Source organism: Zootoca vivipara, chromosome 9 (assembly GCF_963506605.1).
Source record: "Zootoca vivipara chromosome 9, rZooViv1.1, whole genome shotgun sequence".
Classification (NCBI taxonomy): domain Eukaryota; kingdom Metazoa; phylum Chordata; class Lepidosauria; order Squamata; family Lacertidae; genus Zootoca; species Zootoca vivipara.
In genome coordinates, this window is record NC_083284.1 from 4,224,253 (window position 1) to 4,236,596 (window position 12,344).

The 12,344-nt window shown below is 49.0% G+C and overlaps 1 protein-coding gene across 1 annotated transcript; it reads left to right on the forward strand.

Moving 5' to 3' along the window:
- The first annotated feature begins 1,101 nt into the window (after positions 1-1,101).
- On the forward strand, positions 1,102-11,977 carry LOC118077550 (PC-esterase domain-containing protein 1A-like). Its single transcript, XM_035101185.2, has 7 exons — positions 1,102-1,174; positions 1,953-2,032; positions 5,586-5,818; positions 6,527-6,677; positions 8,996-9,245; positions 10,074-10,298; positions 11,742-11,977. Exons 1-7 carry the CDS (start codon positions 1,102-1,104, stop codon positions 11,975-11,977), a joined length of 1,248 nt encoding a protein of 415 aa, XP_034957076.2.
- Positions 11,978-12,344: the final 367 nt, after the last annotated feature.

The window sequence follows — 12,344 nt, forward strand, 5'->3', positions numbered from 1 at the left end:
CCCATCCCTATTGCCTTGTACTCTCCTTATAGTTCTTATGGTCAGAGATTTTTATGTTAATGATTGCCGGCATTATGTAAAACCTGTCAGTGTTTTCAAATCTTTACAATACTTTTTAAAATATTCAATAAATTTACTCCAGTCCGTCCAAAACCTTTGATCTTTTTTATCTCTTATCCTTGCCGTCAATTTTGCCAACTCCATATATTCTATTAATTTTGTTCTCCATTCCTCGATCGTTGGAACTTCTGTTGTTTTCCATTTCTGCGCTAAGATCATTCTAGCTGCTGTGGTAGCGTAGAAAAATAGTCTATGATCCTTTTTATTTATCTCTTTTCCCACCATACCTAATATTCTGTAATATTCTTTTTAATTCATTGTAAATTTGTTCCCAGAATCCCTTAACTATATCACACAGCCACCACAGATGGCAATAATCTCCTTCAACTTTTTTACATTTCCAACATCTTTTATCTCTCATTCTATACATTTTTGATAATCTGACCGGTGTTAAATGCCAGCGACACATCATTTTCATGATGTTTTCCTTTAAGACCGTGCAGGAAGTAAATTTCATATTTTGATTCCATAGTTTGGACCATTGATCAAATTCTATATTGTGCCCCAAATCGATTGCCCATTTTATTGATCTATTATTGATTCTATTATCTCAACTACGGTGCTTGACTGTAACGGGCTCTTACAAAAATTTGCTTGTCCCAGTATGCAAGAAGCAGAAACGTACACGGTGGAAATGGAATTAACGATGGACTAAGGCAAAGGTTTTTAAAGGGCGGTCGCCAACCCGGCGCCCAGAAATCTCCCCATACTCCCCATTGGATCCATGCCTGAAGGTAAGTTCCCTTGATTTTCAGGGTTTGAAACCGCATGGGCCAAATTGGTGTGCCAGCTGGCCTCAGATCCATGGCCTGTGTTGGGTAGGCCCTCCCTGGCTGTGCTGATTCCCCGAAGGAGTTTTGTTTCTGCGGCCTTCCAGGGACTTTGGGGTGGGGGATTGTACTGGTGCAATCTGGGCAGGCGAGTCTTTGTCCTCTCTTCTCCAGCAGGCGCAAGGCAACTCTTGGCTGGAAGACTCAAACCATGTTGACGTTCAGTTCGAAAGAAGCTCACCAGCTCCTACACAACAAGTTTGTGGTCATCCTGGGCGACTCAAGTGAGTGGGTCAGTGCTTCTGGAGGAGGTGAGGCAGGAGGGTTGGGCTAGATGACTCTGGGGATCCCGTTCAACTTCTGCCAGGAAGGGTGGAATGGAGAAAGGGGGGGAGAGAGGAAAGCTTCTCTCCCTCTTAGATTCCACCTAAACATTAGGAAGAACATCCTGACAGTAAGAGCTGTTCGGCAGTGGAATTTGCTGCCAAGGAGTGTGGCGGAGTCTCCTTCTTTGGAGGTATTTAAGCAGAGGCTTGACAGCCATCTGTCAGGAATGCTTTGATGGTGTTTCCTGCTTGGCAGGGGGTTGGACTGGATGGCCCCTGCGGTCTCTTCCAACTCTATGATTCTCTCGTAAGACTTGTGGACACCCAGCGAAGCAGATTCAGGACAGATGAAAAATACAGTCCATTGCGCAGCGCATGGTTAAACTCTGGAACTCCCTGCCCCAGGAGGGAGGAAGAGGATTGGACAAATTTATGGAGGAGGAGAGAACTATCCGTGGCTATTGGCCAGGATGGCTATGCTCTGCCGTCCACAGTCGGAGGCAGCAAGGCGTGGGAATTTCAGGAGGGGAGAGGGGTCTTGTGCTCGGATCCTGCTCAGGGGTTTCCCACTGGGGCATCTGCTCGGCCGCTGTGAGAACAGGATGCTGGACTAGATGGGCCATGGGCCTGATCCAGGAGGCGCATGTGCATCACCCCTCCTGCACTTGGATCAGAGGGGAAGGCGAAGGCGGGGGCTAATTCTCCCTCCTTGTTGTGTTTCCTCCTCCTCTTGCAGTACAGCGATGTGTGTACAAGGATCTGGTCCAGCTGCTACAGAGCAACTCCTTGCTCACGACTTCCCAGCTGAAGTCCAAGGTAGCCGACAGGGGCCGTTCCACACCTGGGGGTGGGGGGTCGAGGAAGTGACACCTGCTGTATTCCCCAGGGCTGGTCCGAAATACCTGGCTTGGCTCAAAGCTCTCTGAAAGACTGTATCCCCTCGTACAAATCTGCCCAGGTCTGCAGATCTTTGAGGGAGGCCCTTCTCTCTGTCCTGCCACCTTCACAGGCAGGCTTGGTGGGGACGCGGGGCAGGGGCCTTCTCGATGGTGGCTCCTCCCTGTCTCTAGAACTCCTTCCCTAGAGAAGCCAGACTGGCTCCCTCGTCGTCGTCCTTCCGCTATCAGGCAAAGACCTTGTTCCAACAGGGAACTGACCCTGCTTCTACTGAATGGTGCTGTTCTTATTGCAATTATCTGCATAGTGTATCTATATTTGTAATATATAGAGATATATTTTTATATAGCAGGGTTTCCCAGACTTTTTCAGCTGTTTTTCAGCTGTCTTTGGACTACAGTTCCCATCATCCCTGACCACTGGTCTTGCTAGCTACGGATGATGGGAGTTGTAGTCCAACAACAGCTGGGGAGCCAAGTTGGAGAATCTCTGCTATATAGTTTTAATTCTAGCCATGGTTTTTTTTAAAATGTTTTTTCTATATTTTAACGGTTCTTATTCCTTTCTTTAATCTACCTTGAGCCCCTGTCAGAGAAATAAATAAATAGAAATAATAATGATTGTTATAGCAGAGGTGGGGCTTCCAAGATTGCATCTGCATTACTGTATATTTCTTGTTGTTGTTTAGTCGTTTAGTCGTGTCCGACTCTTTGTGACCCCATGGACCATAGCACGCCAGGCATTCCTGTCTTCCACTGCCTCCCGCAGTTTGGTCAAACTCATGTTCGTAGCTTCGAGAACACTGTCCCACCATCTCGTCCTCTGTCGTCCCCTTCTCCTAGTGCCCTCAATCTTTCCCAACATCAGGGTCTTTTCCAAGGATTCTTCTCTTCTCATGAGGTGGCCAAAGGATTGGAGCCTCAGCTTCACGATCTGTCCTTCCAGTGAGCCCATAGGGCTGATTTCCTACAGAATGGATAGGTTTGATCTTCTTGCAGTCCATGGGACTCTCAAGAGTCTCCTCCAGCACCATAATTCAAAAGCATCAATTCTTCGGCGATCAGCCTTCTTTTTATGGTCCAGCTCTCACTTCCATACATCACTACTGGGAAAACCATAGCTTTAACTATACGGACCTTTGTAGGCAAGGTGATGTCTCTGCTTTTTAAGATGCTGTCTCTGCTTTTTAAGATGCTGTTTGTCATTGCTTTTCTCCCAAGAAGCAGGAGTCTTTTAATTTCGTGACTGCTGTCACCATCTGCAGTGATCAAGGAGCCCAAGAAAGTAAAATCTCTCACTGCCTCCATTTCTTCCCCTTCTATTTGCCAGGAGGTGATGGGACCAGTGGCCATGATCTTGGTTTTTTTGATGTTGAGCTTCAGACCATATTTTGCGCTCTCCTCTTTCGCCCTCATTAAAAGTTTCTTTAATTCCTCCTCGCTTTCTGCCATCAAGGTTGTGTCATCTGCATACCTGAGGTTGTTGATATTTCTTCCAGCAATCTTAATTCCGGCTTGGGATTCATCTAGTCCAGCCTTTCGCATGATGAATTCTGCATACTGTATATATAAAGCACTTTTAAACAGTCTCTTCTTCTCCCAGAGAAGCCTGGGAAGTGTAGTTTAAGGGTGCCTCTTTCAAGTGCTACAATTCCCCAAGTCATTTAACAATCGGTCCCTCTTCCCAGGAAGCTCTGGGAGTTATAGCTCTGAGAGGGGATTAGTGGTTGTCTCCCACCAAGTCTCAACAGCCGTAACAAACTATGCCTGGACCCTGATTCCACAGCTCCATACCTGAGATATCTGCAGCCACATTGTTGTTCGTGCCTCTAGTTGGTGAGGCTTGTTGGAAGACAAGAGACCAAGCCTTTAGTGCAATTGGCAGAGCCCTGTGGAACTCTCTGCCACTAGAGATTCAGCGAGTGCCTTCTGTGCCAACTTTCAAACGCCAGCTGAAAACTATTTCACCAGGCCTGTGAATAAAGAATGAATAAATAAGGAGACATCCCTCCTCTTTTTATGCTGTGGTTTTTATTGCTGTAAACAGCATGGCATAACAGTACAGTGGTACTTCGACTTACGAAGGCGATCCGTTCCGCGGCGCTCTTCGGAAGTCGAATCCTTCGTAAGTCGATGCGTCCATTTTGCGCATGCGCAAAGCGCGATTTCGCACTATGCGCAGACCGTGTGCGCCGCTTCTGCGCATGCGCAGAACGCTCGCGCGGCAAAAATACTTCCGGGTTTGCGGACTTCGGAAGTTGAAACCTTCGGAAGTCGAGGCGTTCGTAAGTCGAGGTACCACTGTATACAGATTTTTTTAAAATGAATTAATAAATACACTTCCCCAGATTCTTTGGGGGACACCATCACAGTTTAAAGTGGGATGACACTGCTTTGAAAGCGTAGCACAGATGTGGGCTGATTTTCCCGAGGCTCCTTCTAAGCCTATTTCTAATCTCTGAACCAGTCCGGCCAGTGTTCCCCAAAACCTCAGGAAAGGGTTGTGTGCACAGCCCTGCTCCCAGCTTCCCCAACCCAGCTGCTTTTGTGCTCCAGTCCCACGCTAGCCTTTGCTACTTTGCGGACAGCTGAACTGTGGAGGCCTGGGTGCCTTTAGAAAAGGATTAGACAGATTCCTGTAGGAGAGGGCTGTCGATGGCCAATAACCAAGGCATTCTGAGGCAGCAATGCTTCTGAATCCCACTGGCTGGAAACCGCAGGAAGGGAGAGTGTTGCTCCTGTGTTTGAATCCTGCTTGTGGATTTCCCATTGGGGCAGGCATAGGCAAACTCGGCCCTCCAGATGTTTTGGGACTACAATTCCCATTTTCCCCGACCACTGGTCCTGTTAGCTAGGGATGATGGGAGTTGTAGTCCCAAAACATCTGGAGGGCCGAGTTTGCCTATGCCTGCATTGGGGCACCTGGCTAGCCACTTCGAGAACAGGATGCTGGACTAGGTGGGCCTTATTATTATTATTACTAGTATCATTAAGCCCGTTAAATTAACGGATGCTAGAACAGCGGCTTCCCGCCCCGATTAATTAGTCTATACCAGGCATCCCCAAACTGTGGCCCTCCAGATGTTTTGGCCTACAACTCCCATGATCCCTAGCTAAGAGGGCCAGTAGTCAGGGATTATTATTATTATTTAAATTTCTATATTTTAATGTATTTTTAATATTTTGTTGGAAGCCGCCCAGAGTGGCTGGGGAAACCCAACCAGATCGGCGGGGAACTATTGTTACGAATTTATTATTTATTATATATACCGCCCTATACCCGCAAGTCTCAGGGCAGCACACAGGGTAAAATCACAACGCAGAAACACGAAACACGCGATCAAAACAGAAGCAACCCAATAACAGCCCCCCTCCAACCCCATTGGATTGATCCTGCAGGACTTTCTTTGCATCCTTAGCACCCCAGGGGGGATATTTCTGACGGCTTTCTGTCTCCACCCAAATCTCTGCAGGGGGAGCTGCGCTTCGAAGACGACCACTTGGTGGAGGGAGGGGTGCTGGACTCCCTCCACAATGGCACCCGTTACCGCGAGGTCCGCCAGTATCGTACCAGCCACCACCTTGTCCGCTTCTACTTCCTCACGCGCGTCTACTCGGAGTACGTGGAGAGCATTCTGGAAGACTTCCAAGCCGGACCGCAACCTGATGTCTTGGTCCTCAATTCCTGCGTCTGGGACGTTTCTCGGTAGGCCTGTGGACCTGCCAGCAGAGTTGCGTTTGTTGTGATGTTATTGTAGGTGGTGCGCACTGGGATAGCTCGGTCGGTAGAGCGCGAGAATCTTAATCACCGGGCTGTGGATTCGAGCCCTACGTTGGGCAAAAGATTCCTGCGTTGCCGGGGGTTGGAGTGGATGGCCCTCTGGGTCCCTTCCAACACTAGGTAAAGGGGCCCCTGACCATCAGGTCCAGTCGTGTCCGACTCTGGGGTTGCGGCGCTCATCTCGCTCTATAGGCCGAGGGAGCCGGCGTTTGTCCACAGACAGCTTCCAGGTCATCTGGCCAGCATAGCTTCTGGCGAACCAGAGCAGCACACAGAAACGCCGTTTACCTTCCCGCTGGAGCGGTCCCTATTTATCTACTTGCACTTTGACGTGCTTTCGAACTGCTAGGTTCGCAGGAGCTGGGACCGAGCAACGGGAGCTCACCCCGTCGCAGGGATTCGAACAGCCGACCTTCTGATCAGCAAGCCCTAGACTGTGGTTTAACCCACAGCGCCACCTGGGTCCCTACAACTCTAGGCTTCCACAATTATCCTAGGATTCCAACTCTAGGATTCCACAATTATGTTATTTCCTCCCCAGTACTCCCCAGCCTGATCCCTAAAATCTCCTGGCTCAGCCAAGGGTTCTCTGCTGTGGCCTGACGCTGGTGCTGTTCTCTTCTCTCTGGGCAGGTACGGGCCGTCTTCCATGAAGGAATATCGCCAGAACCTGGAGATGGTCTTCAACCGGCTGGATGCCGTCCTCCCCGCCTCCTGCTTGGTCATCTGGAACATGACCATGCCTCTAGGGCGCAGGGTGACGGGGGGCTTCCTTATTCCGGAGGTAAGGGGAGGCGGGGATGCCCTTCTGGGTTCTGGGATGTGTGAGAGCTGACTATGATGGCTATGTTCTGCTCAGTGTTAGAAACTCGGATACAGTGTCCCCTTCGTTCTCAAACCATTCTGGAAGTCCGTTCCAAAACCAAAGCGTTCCAAAACCAAGGCGCGCTTTCCCATAGAAGGTAACGCAAAAGGGATTAATCCGATTTTTAAATACAACCCCTAAAACAGCAATTTGACATGAATTTTACTATCTGACGAGACCATTGATCCATAAAACGAAAGCAATAAATAACAAACTGTAGTCGCACAATCAATCAGTAGCTGAACTGGGTTCCACACAGTCACACACACACACACAGCGCCACAAAAACACAAAATAAATAGCAAAAAAGACAGACCTCAGCGTAACACTCAAAACAGAAGTGTGGCACTCAAAACAGAGCACATTCGGCTGCCAAGAAGAGTTCGCAAACCGGAACACTTTCTTCTGGTTTTGCAGTGTTTGGGTTCCACGTTGTTTGAGTACCAAGGTGTTTGAGAACCAAGGTACCACTGTACATTTCTAAAGTATTTTGGGGTAAACTCTTATTTTTCATTCAATGGGCCAACGGTGATTGATTCTCAGTTAGACAACCGGCTAGTTCAGATGACAACCTTGAGCTCGGATAAGAACTTTCAGAACGTAAAGAAGAAAAGTCACTTCATCCAGGGACAGCCCACATAGATGTCGGCCTGTTCCGACCTCTTTTTCTTAATGGTGACACAGACCATTCATAATGTAGGAATATTCTTCACTGTGAGCCCGGCAGTGGGGTGGGGGGTAATTGAAGACAAGTAACATCAATGAACTATAACGTTGTTCCCTGCTGCTGCTCAGGCTGCGCAGAAAAAAGCATTTTGGTTCCTGAAATTCATTTCGATTGTGCAGATAAAATATAACGGATAGAATTCTACAGGATGGGGTATCAGTGTGCAGAAAGAGCCCAGATCCAAGGATTCCCAGGCATGTACCTTCAGGTGGTGGAGATAACAGGTGCCATCCTGGCATCTTCACTTGGTTGCAAGTGGTGGAAAATGCGCCCGGCGCCTGGCTAATTCCGAATGCTGCTCCGCCTCCACAGTTGGAGGCAGCAATGCTTCTGAATCCCAGTTGCTGGAAGCCACAGGAGGGGAGAGCATGTCTCTTGTGCTTGGATCCTGCTTGCGAGTTTCCTGCACGCATCTGGTTGGCCAGATGAACAGGATGGTGGACTCGATGGGCCATATATGCCCTGATCCACCAGTCGGGCCGTCGCTTCTGAGCTCAGTTTTGCTCTGTCCTTTCCCTTCTGGGGACATGGATGGTGCTGTGGTCTAAACCACTGAGCCTCTTGGGCTTGCCGATCAGAAGGTTGGCGGTTCGAATCCCATGATGGGGTGAGCTCCCATTGCTCAGTCCCAGCTCCTGCCAACCTAGCAGTTCGAAAGCACGCCAAAAAGTGCAAGTAGATAAATGGGTACTGCTCCGGCGGGAAGGTAAAACGGCATTTCTGTGCGGTGCTCTTGTTTAGGTGTTCCGTTGCGCCAGAAGCGGCTTAGTCATGCTGGCCACATGACCCAGAATACCCGCCAGCTCCCTCAGCCTGTAAAGCGAGATGAGCGCCGCAACCCCAGAGTCATCTGCAACTAGACTTAACTGCCAGGGGTCCTTTGTTGTTGTTGTTTAGTCGTTTAGTCGTGTCCGACTCTTCGTGACCCCATGGACCAGAGCACGCCAGGCACTCCTGTCTTGCACTGCCTCCCGCAGTTTGGTCAAACTCATGTTCGTAGCTTCGAGAACACTGTCCAACCATCTTGTCCTCTGTCGTCCCCTTCTCCTGGTGTCCTCCATCTTTCCCAAGACCAGGGTCTTTTCCAGGGAGTCTTCTCTTCTCATGAGGTGGCCAAAGTATTGGAGCCTCAGCTTCAGGATCTGTCCTTCCAGTGAGCACTCAGGGCTGATTTCCTTCAGAATTGATAGGTTTGATCTTCTTGCAGTCCATGGGACTCTCAAGAGTCTCCTCCAGCACCATAATTCAAAAGCATCAATTCTTCGGCGATCAGCCTTCTTTATGGTCCAGCTCTCACTTCCATACATCACTACTGGGAAAACCATAGCTTTAACTATACGGACCTTTGTTGGCAAGGTGATGTCTCTGCTTTTTAAGATGCTGTCTAGGTTTGTCATTGCTTTTCTCCCAAGAAGCAGGAGTCTTTTAATTTTGTGACTGCTGTCACCATCTGCAGTGATCAAGGAGCCCAAGGGGTCCTTTACCTTTACCTTTTACTTTCTGTGCCCAGCTGCAGCACTTAAACAAGACCCTCCGCAACGACGTGATCGAGGGCAACTTCTACGGCGCCACTTTGGCCGGCTTTCACCTCTTTGACGTCCTGGACCTCCACTTCCACTTCCGCTTCGACCTGCGGAACCGGGTCAAGGACGGCGTCCACTGGAACAACGTAGTGCATCGCAGGATCACCAACCTGCTTCTGGCGCACGTGGCGGATGCCTGGTGCGTGGTGCTGCCGAGCAGGAGTCGGAGCCCGGATGGTGAGTGAGCGGCAGGATCCCAGCGCGCTTCTGGCTCTTTCCACTGCAGGGAAGGGAGTTTGCCTTTCTTAGTGCAGAAAGCATTGATCTGATGTGTAGAGATCTTTCCTGTTCTAATTAATTCAAGAGGGTTCTGGAAGCTTCTCTGCGTGAAAGAAGCAAGCAGAAGGTTCCTGATGTTTGGGTTATTCCTTCAGAGAAGCTGAGTACAGCTGGCTTCAACTGGTTCTCTTATCTCTTCTGTCAAGGTCATGCTGAGCATAATAATGCTAGAAGGAGCCTGGGTTTCCACTTTCTCTCTTTTTGTCTCTTTCCGTCGACTCCCAAAAGCCGCGAACCCTGCAGTCATTCGGAAGCCGTGCCTTGGTTTCCGAATGGTTCCGGGAGTTGAACGGATTTAAGTTTGACAAACAAGGTACCACTGTATAGTGTTAAGACTTTTAGAGGACACCGGAAGGCAGCTCTTTATTGGCAAGCTTTTAATGTTTAATAGATTATTATTGTATTTTAATACTGTGTTGGAAGCTGCCCAGAGTGGCTGAGGAAACCCAGCTAGCTGGGCGGGGTATAAAAAATAAATTATTATTGTTGTTGTTGTTGTTGTTGTTGTTGTTGTTGTTGTTGTTGTTAAGGTTTTAGTGTTATTATGCATTATTGTAAGTTTAAGTTAAGTCTGCTGCAACTGGACTGCTCTGCTGGATGAAACATTAATTGCCTCTGGTCTATTTTTGGGGAATCCTGCAACGTGTTTAAGTTCTTACTCTGCTAACTATACGTTGGAATCTGCTCTGGATCAATATTGAATTGCCCTCGCCCTTCGTTCCGCAGAGCCCGCGTGGAATATGCCAGGGACACCTTTACCGCCATCGCTGTCCCATCTTGACGATTCCCAGCTCTTCCCCGGCCCTCGTGACGCCCGCCCGCCACCTTACCCCCGTGTCCCCCAGTTTTATGACGACTCAGTCCTCGTTCCCAGAAACTGGGGGCCCTCCGAGCCCCTCTCTGGATTCCGCAGCTTTGAGGACTCCCACTTCCTGATGCCCCACATGGATGGTATGTCCTCAATCCTGCTCTTTCTCCCACGCTTCCCAGAATCCTTTGGGGTTCTGGCATCCTCCCCAGCCGAGGTGGATTTGACATTAGGCCTACCTGCCCTCACCACTGAATTTGGGCAGAGATGCAGAGCAGCTGGTGCAATTTTTGCTGCAGGCCAGGAAGGCAGGGTTTGGAAAAGGGCTAGCGTAGGCATCCCCAAACTGCGGCCCTCCAGATGTTTTGGCCTACAACTCCCATGATCCCTAGCTAACAGGACCAGTGGTCAGGGATGATGGGAATTGTAGTCCAAAACATCTGGAGGGCCGAAGTTTGGGGATGCCTGGGCTAGTGTGATGGAGGGACTGAGGAAAATTTGCAGCATCTGGGACTTTTTAGTTCAGAGAAAAGGCAAGTGTGAGGCATGGATGGTCTTAAAGTTACCAATGGGCCAAGAAAAGGTTTTTCCTCTCTCTTTCTTGATGTTGGAACTGATGGACTGATGGGTGTCCAACGGAGGAGAGGGTTGTAAGATTCAGGGGAGGTTAAATAGAAAGGCCTTCCTCGCGGAGTGTGCAGTTACATCTGTGGAACTCCCTCCCGCAGGAGGCAGCGACAGCCACTGGCTTTAGATGGCAATTGGGCCTTGAAATGGATGGAGTACGGGGAATTGGCAAGATTGAAAGCAAAGGTTAGAGAGCAAAAGGACAAAAAATATCCTCGAGGACTGGAAACCTTTCATGGAGTGAGATGAAAATGCGAGCAGGACTTGAAATAGGAGCAACAAGGTTCATTATTAAGATCAATAGGTTAAAATGGATGCATTGAGCAGTATACAGGTAAAACTCGGAAAATTAGAGTATCGTCGAAAAGTGCATTTATTTCAGTAATGCAACTTATTATTTTTTATTTTAATTTTAATTTTTACAAATGCTTTCTTTTGGGAATTCCACAGTAAGAAAACAAATAGTTACAATAATACAAAAATAAACAGCGCTATTACATTTCATTAGTTACATTCCTTTTATAATTGACCCGTCTAACGACAAATAATTACAACAAATAAAGGCTTGACTTATCTTGCTTTGCATGTCATGCATCTATCCCATATATTGGTTTCACCTTTTAAGTTGCATTACTGAAATAAATGCACTTTTCGACGATATTCTAATTTTCCGAGTTTCACCTGTATGTGAAATATGCAAGGGTAAATAATGGAAACCATGGAAGGGGAGGGCGGGAAGTCGATGGATAAAGAAATTTTCGGTCCATGTTAAATGCTTCTGAATGCCAGTTGCTGGAAACAACAGGAAGGAAAAGTGCTCTTGTGCTCGGATACTGCTTGCCGGCTTTCCATTTAGACATATGGTCACACACCCGGGATGCTGGGCTCGACAGCCCTGATTCAGCCAGCCTCTTGTGACGTCCTTATTACTTCGTTCTCCCACTTTCTTTTGTTCTCAGCTGCGGCGCTTCACGACTTCCGCCACCTGGGCGGCGACTCCGCGCCCGTCCTGGACCCCTTCTTCGCTTACCCCTCCCACGATGAGGAGAACAGCCCCCCGCGCTCCTGGCGCCAGCGGAGGAGGAGCCGCGTCGGTGGGCGCCACGACAGCTACGTCATGCGCTATCCGTGCTTCTACCCGAGAGACAAGACCCCCTACCGGAAGTTCTGCCCCGTGCCCTCCCAGCGCTATTGAAAGCCGCCTCGGGTCTGGCAAAGGACTTGCGCCATGTGGATTCCCCGTCTCGCCGAGACAGAGCTGGTCTTTTGTGTCCGTGGGCTTAAGTTTCCGTCATGTCTGCCTATAGCCCAGAGGTTTGGTCCTGGCAGCCGTCGGTCCTTTTTTGTGTTTTGTGGTGTCTTAATTTTTTTACATGTTGACACAAAGTCCTTCTTTGAGACATGGAGGTTCAGAGGGTGTGTGGTGCTGTGCTCCCGTTGCCAGCGCCTCGGCTGGTTTGTGTGTTTATAGCACTGACTCAACCTTCGGACTTCTTCTTTTCCCAGGGGAAGGTGAGTTCCTGCCCCCCCCCCCGTGCATCGCTCAGAGAGCCAGCCAGGTA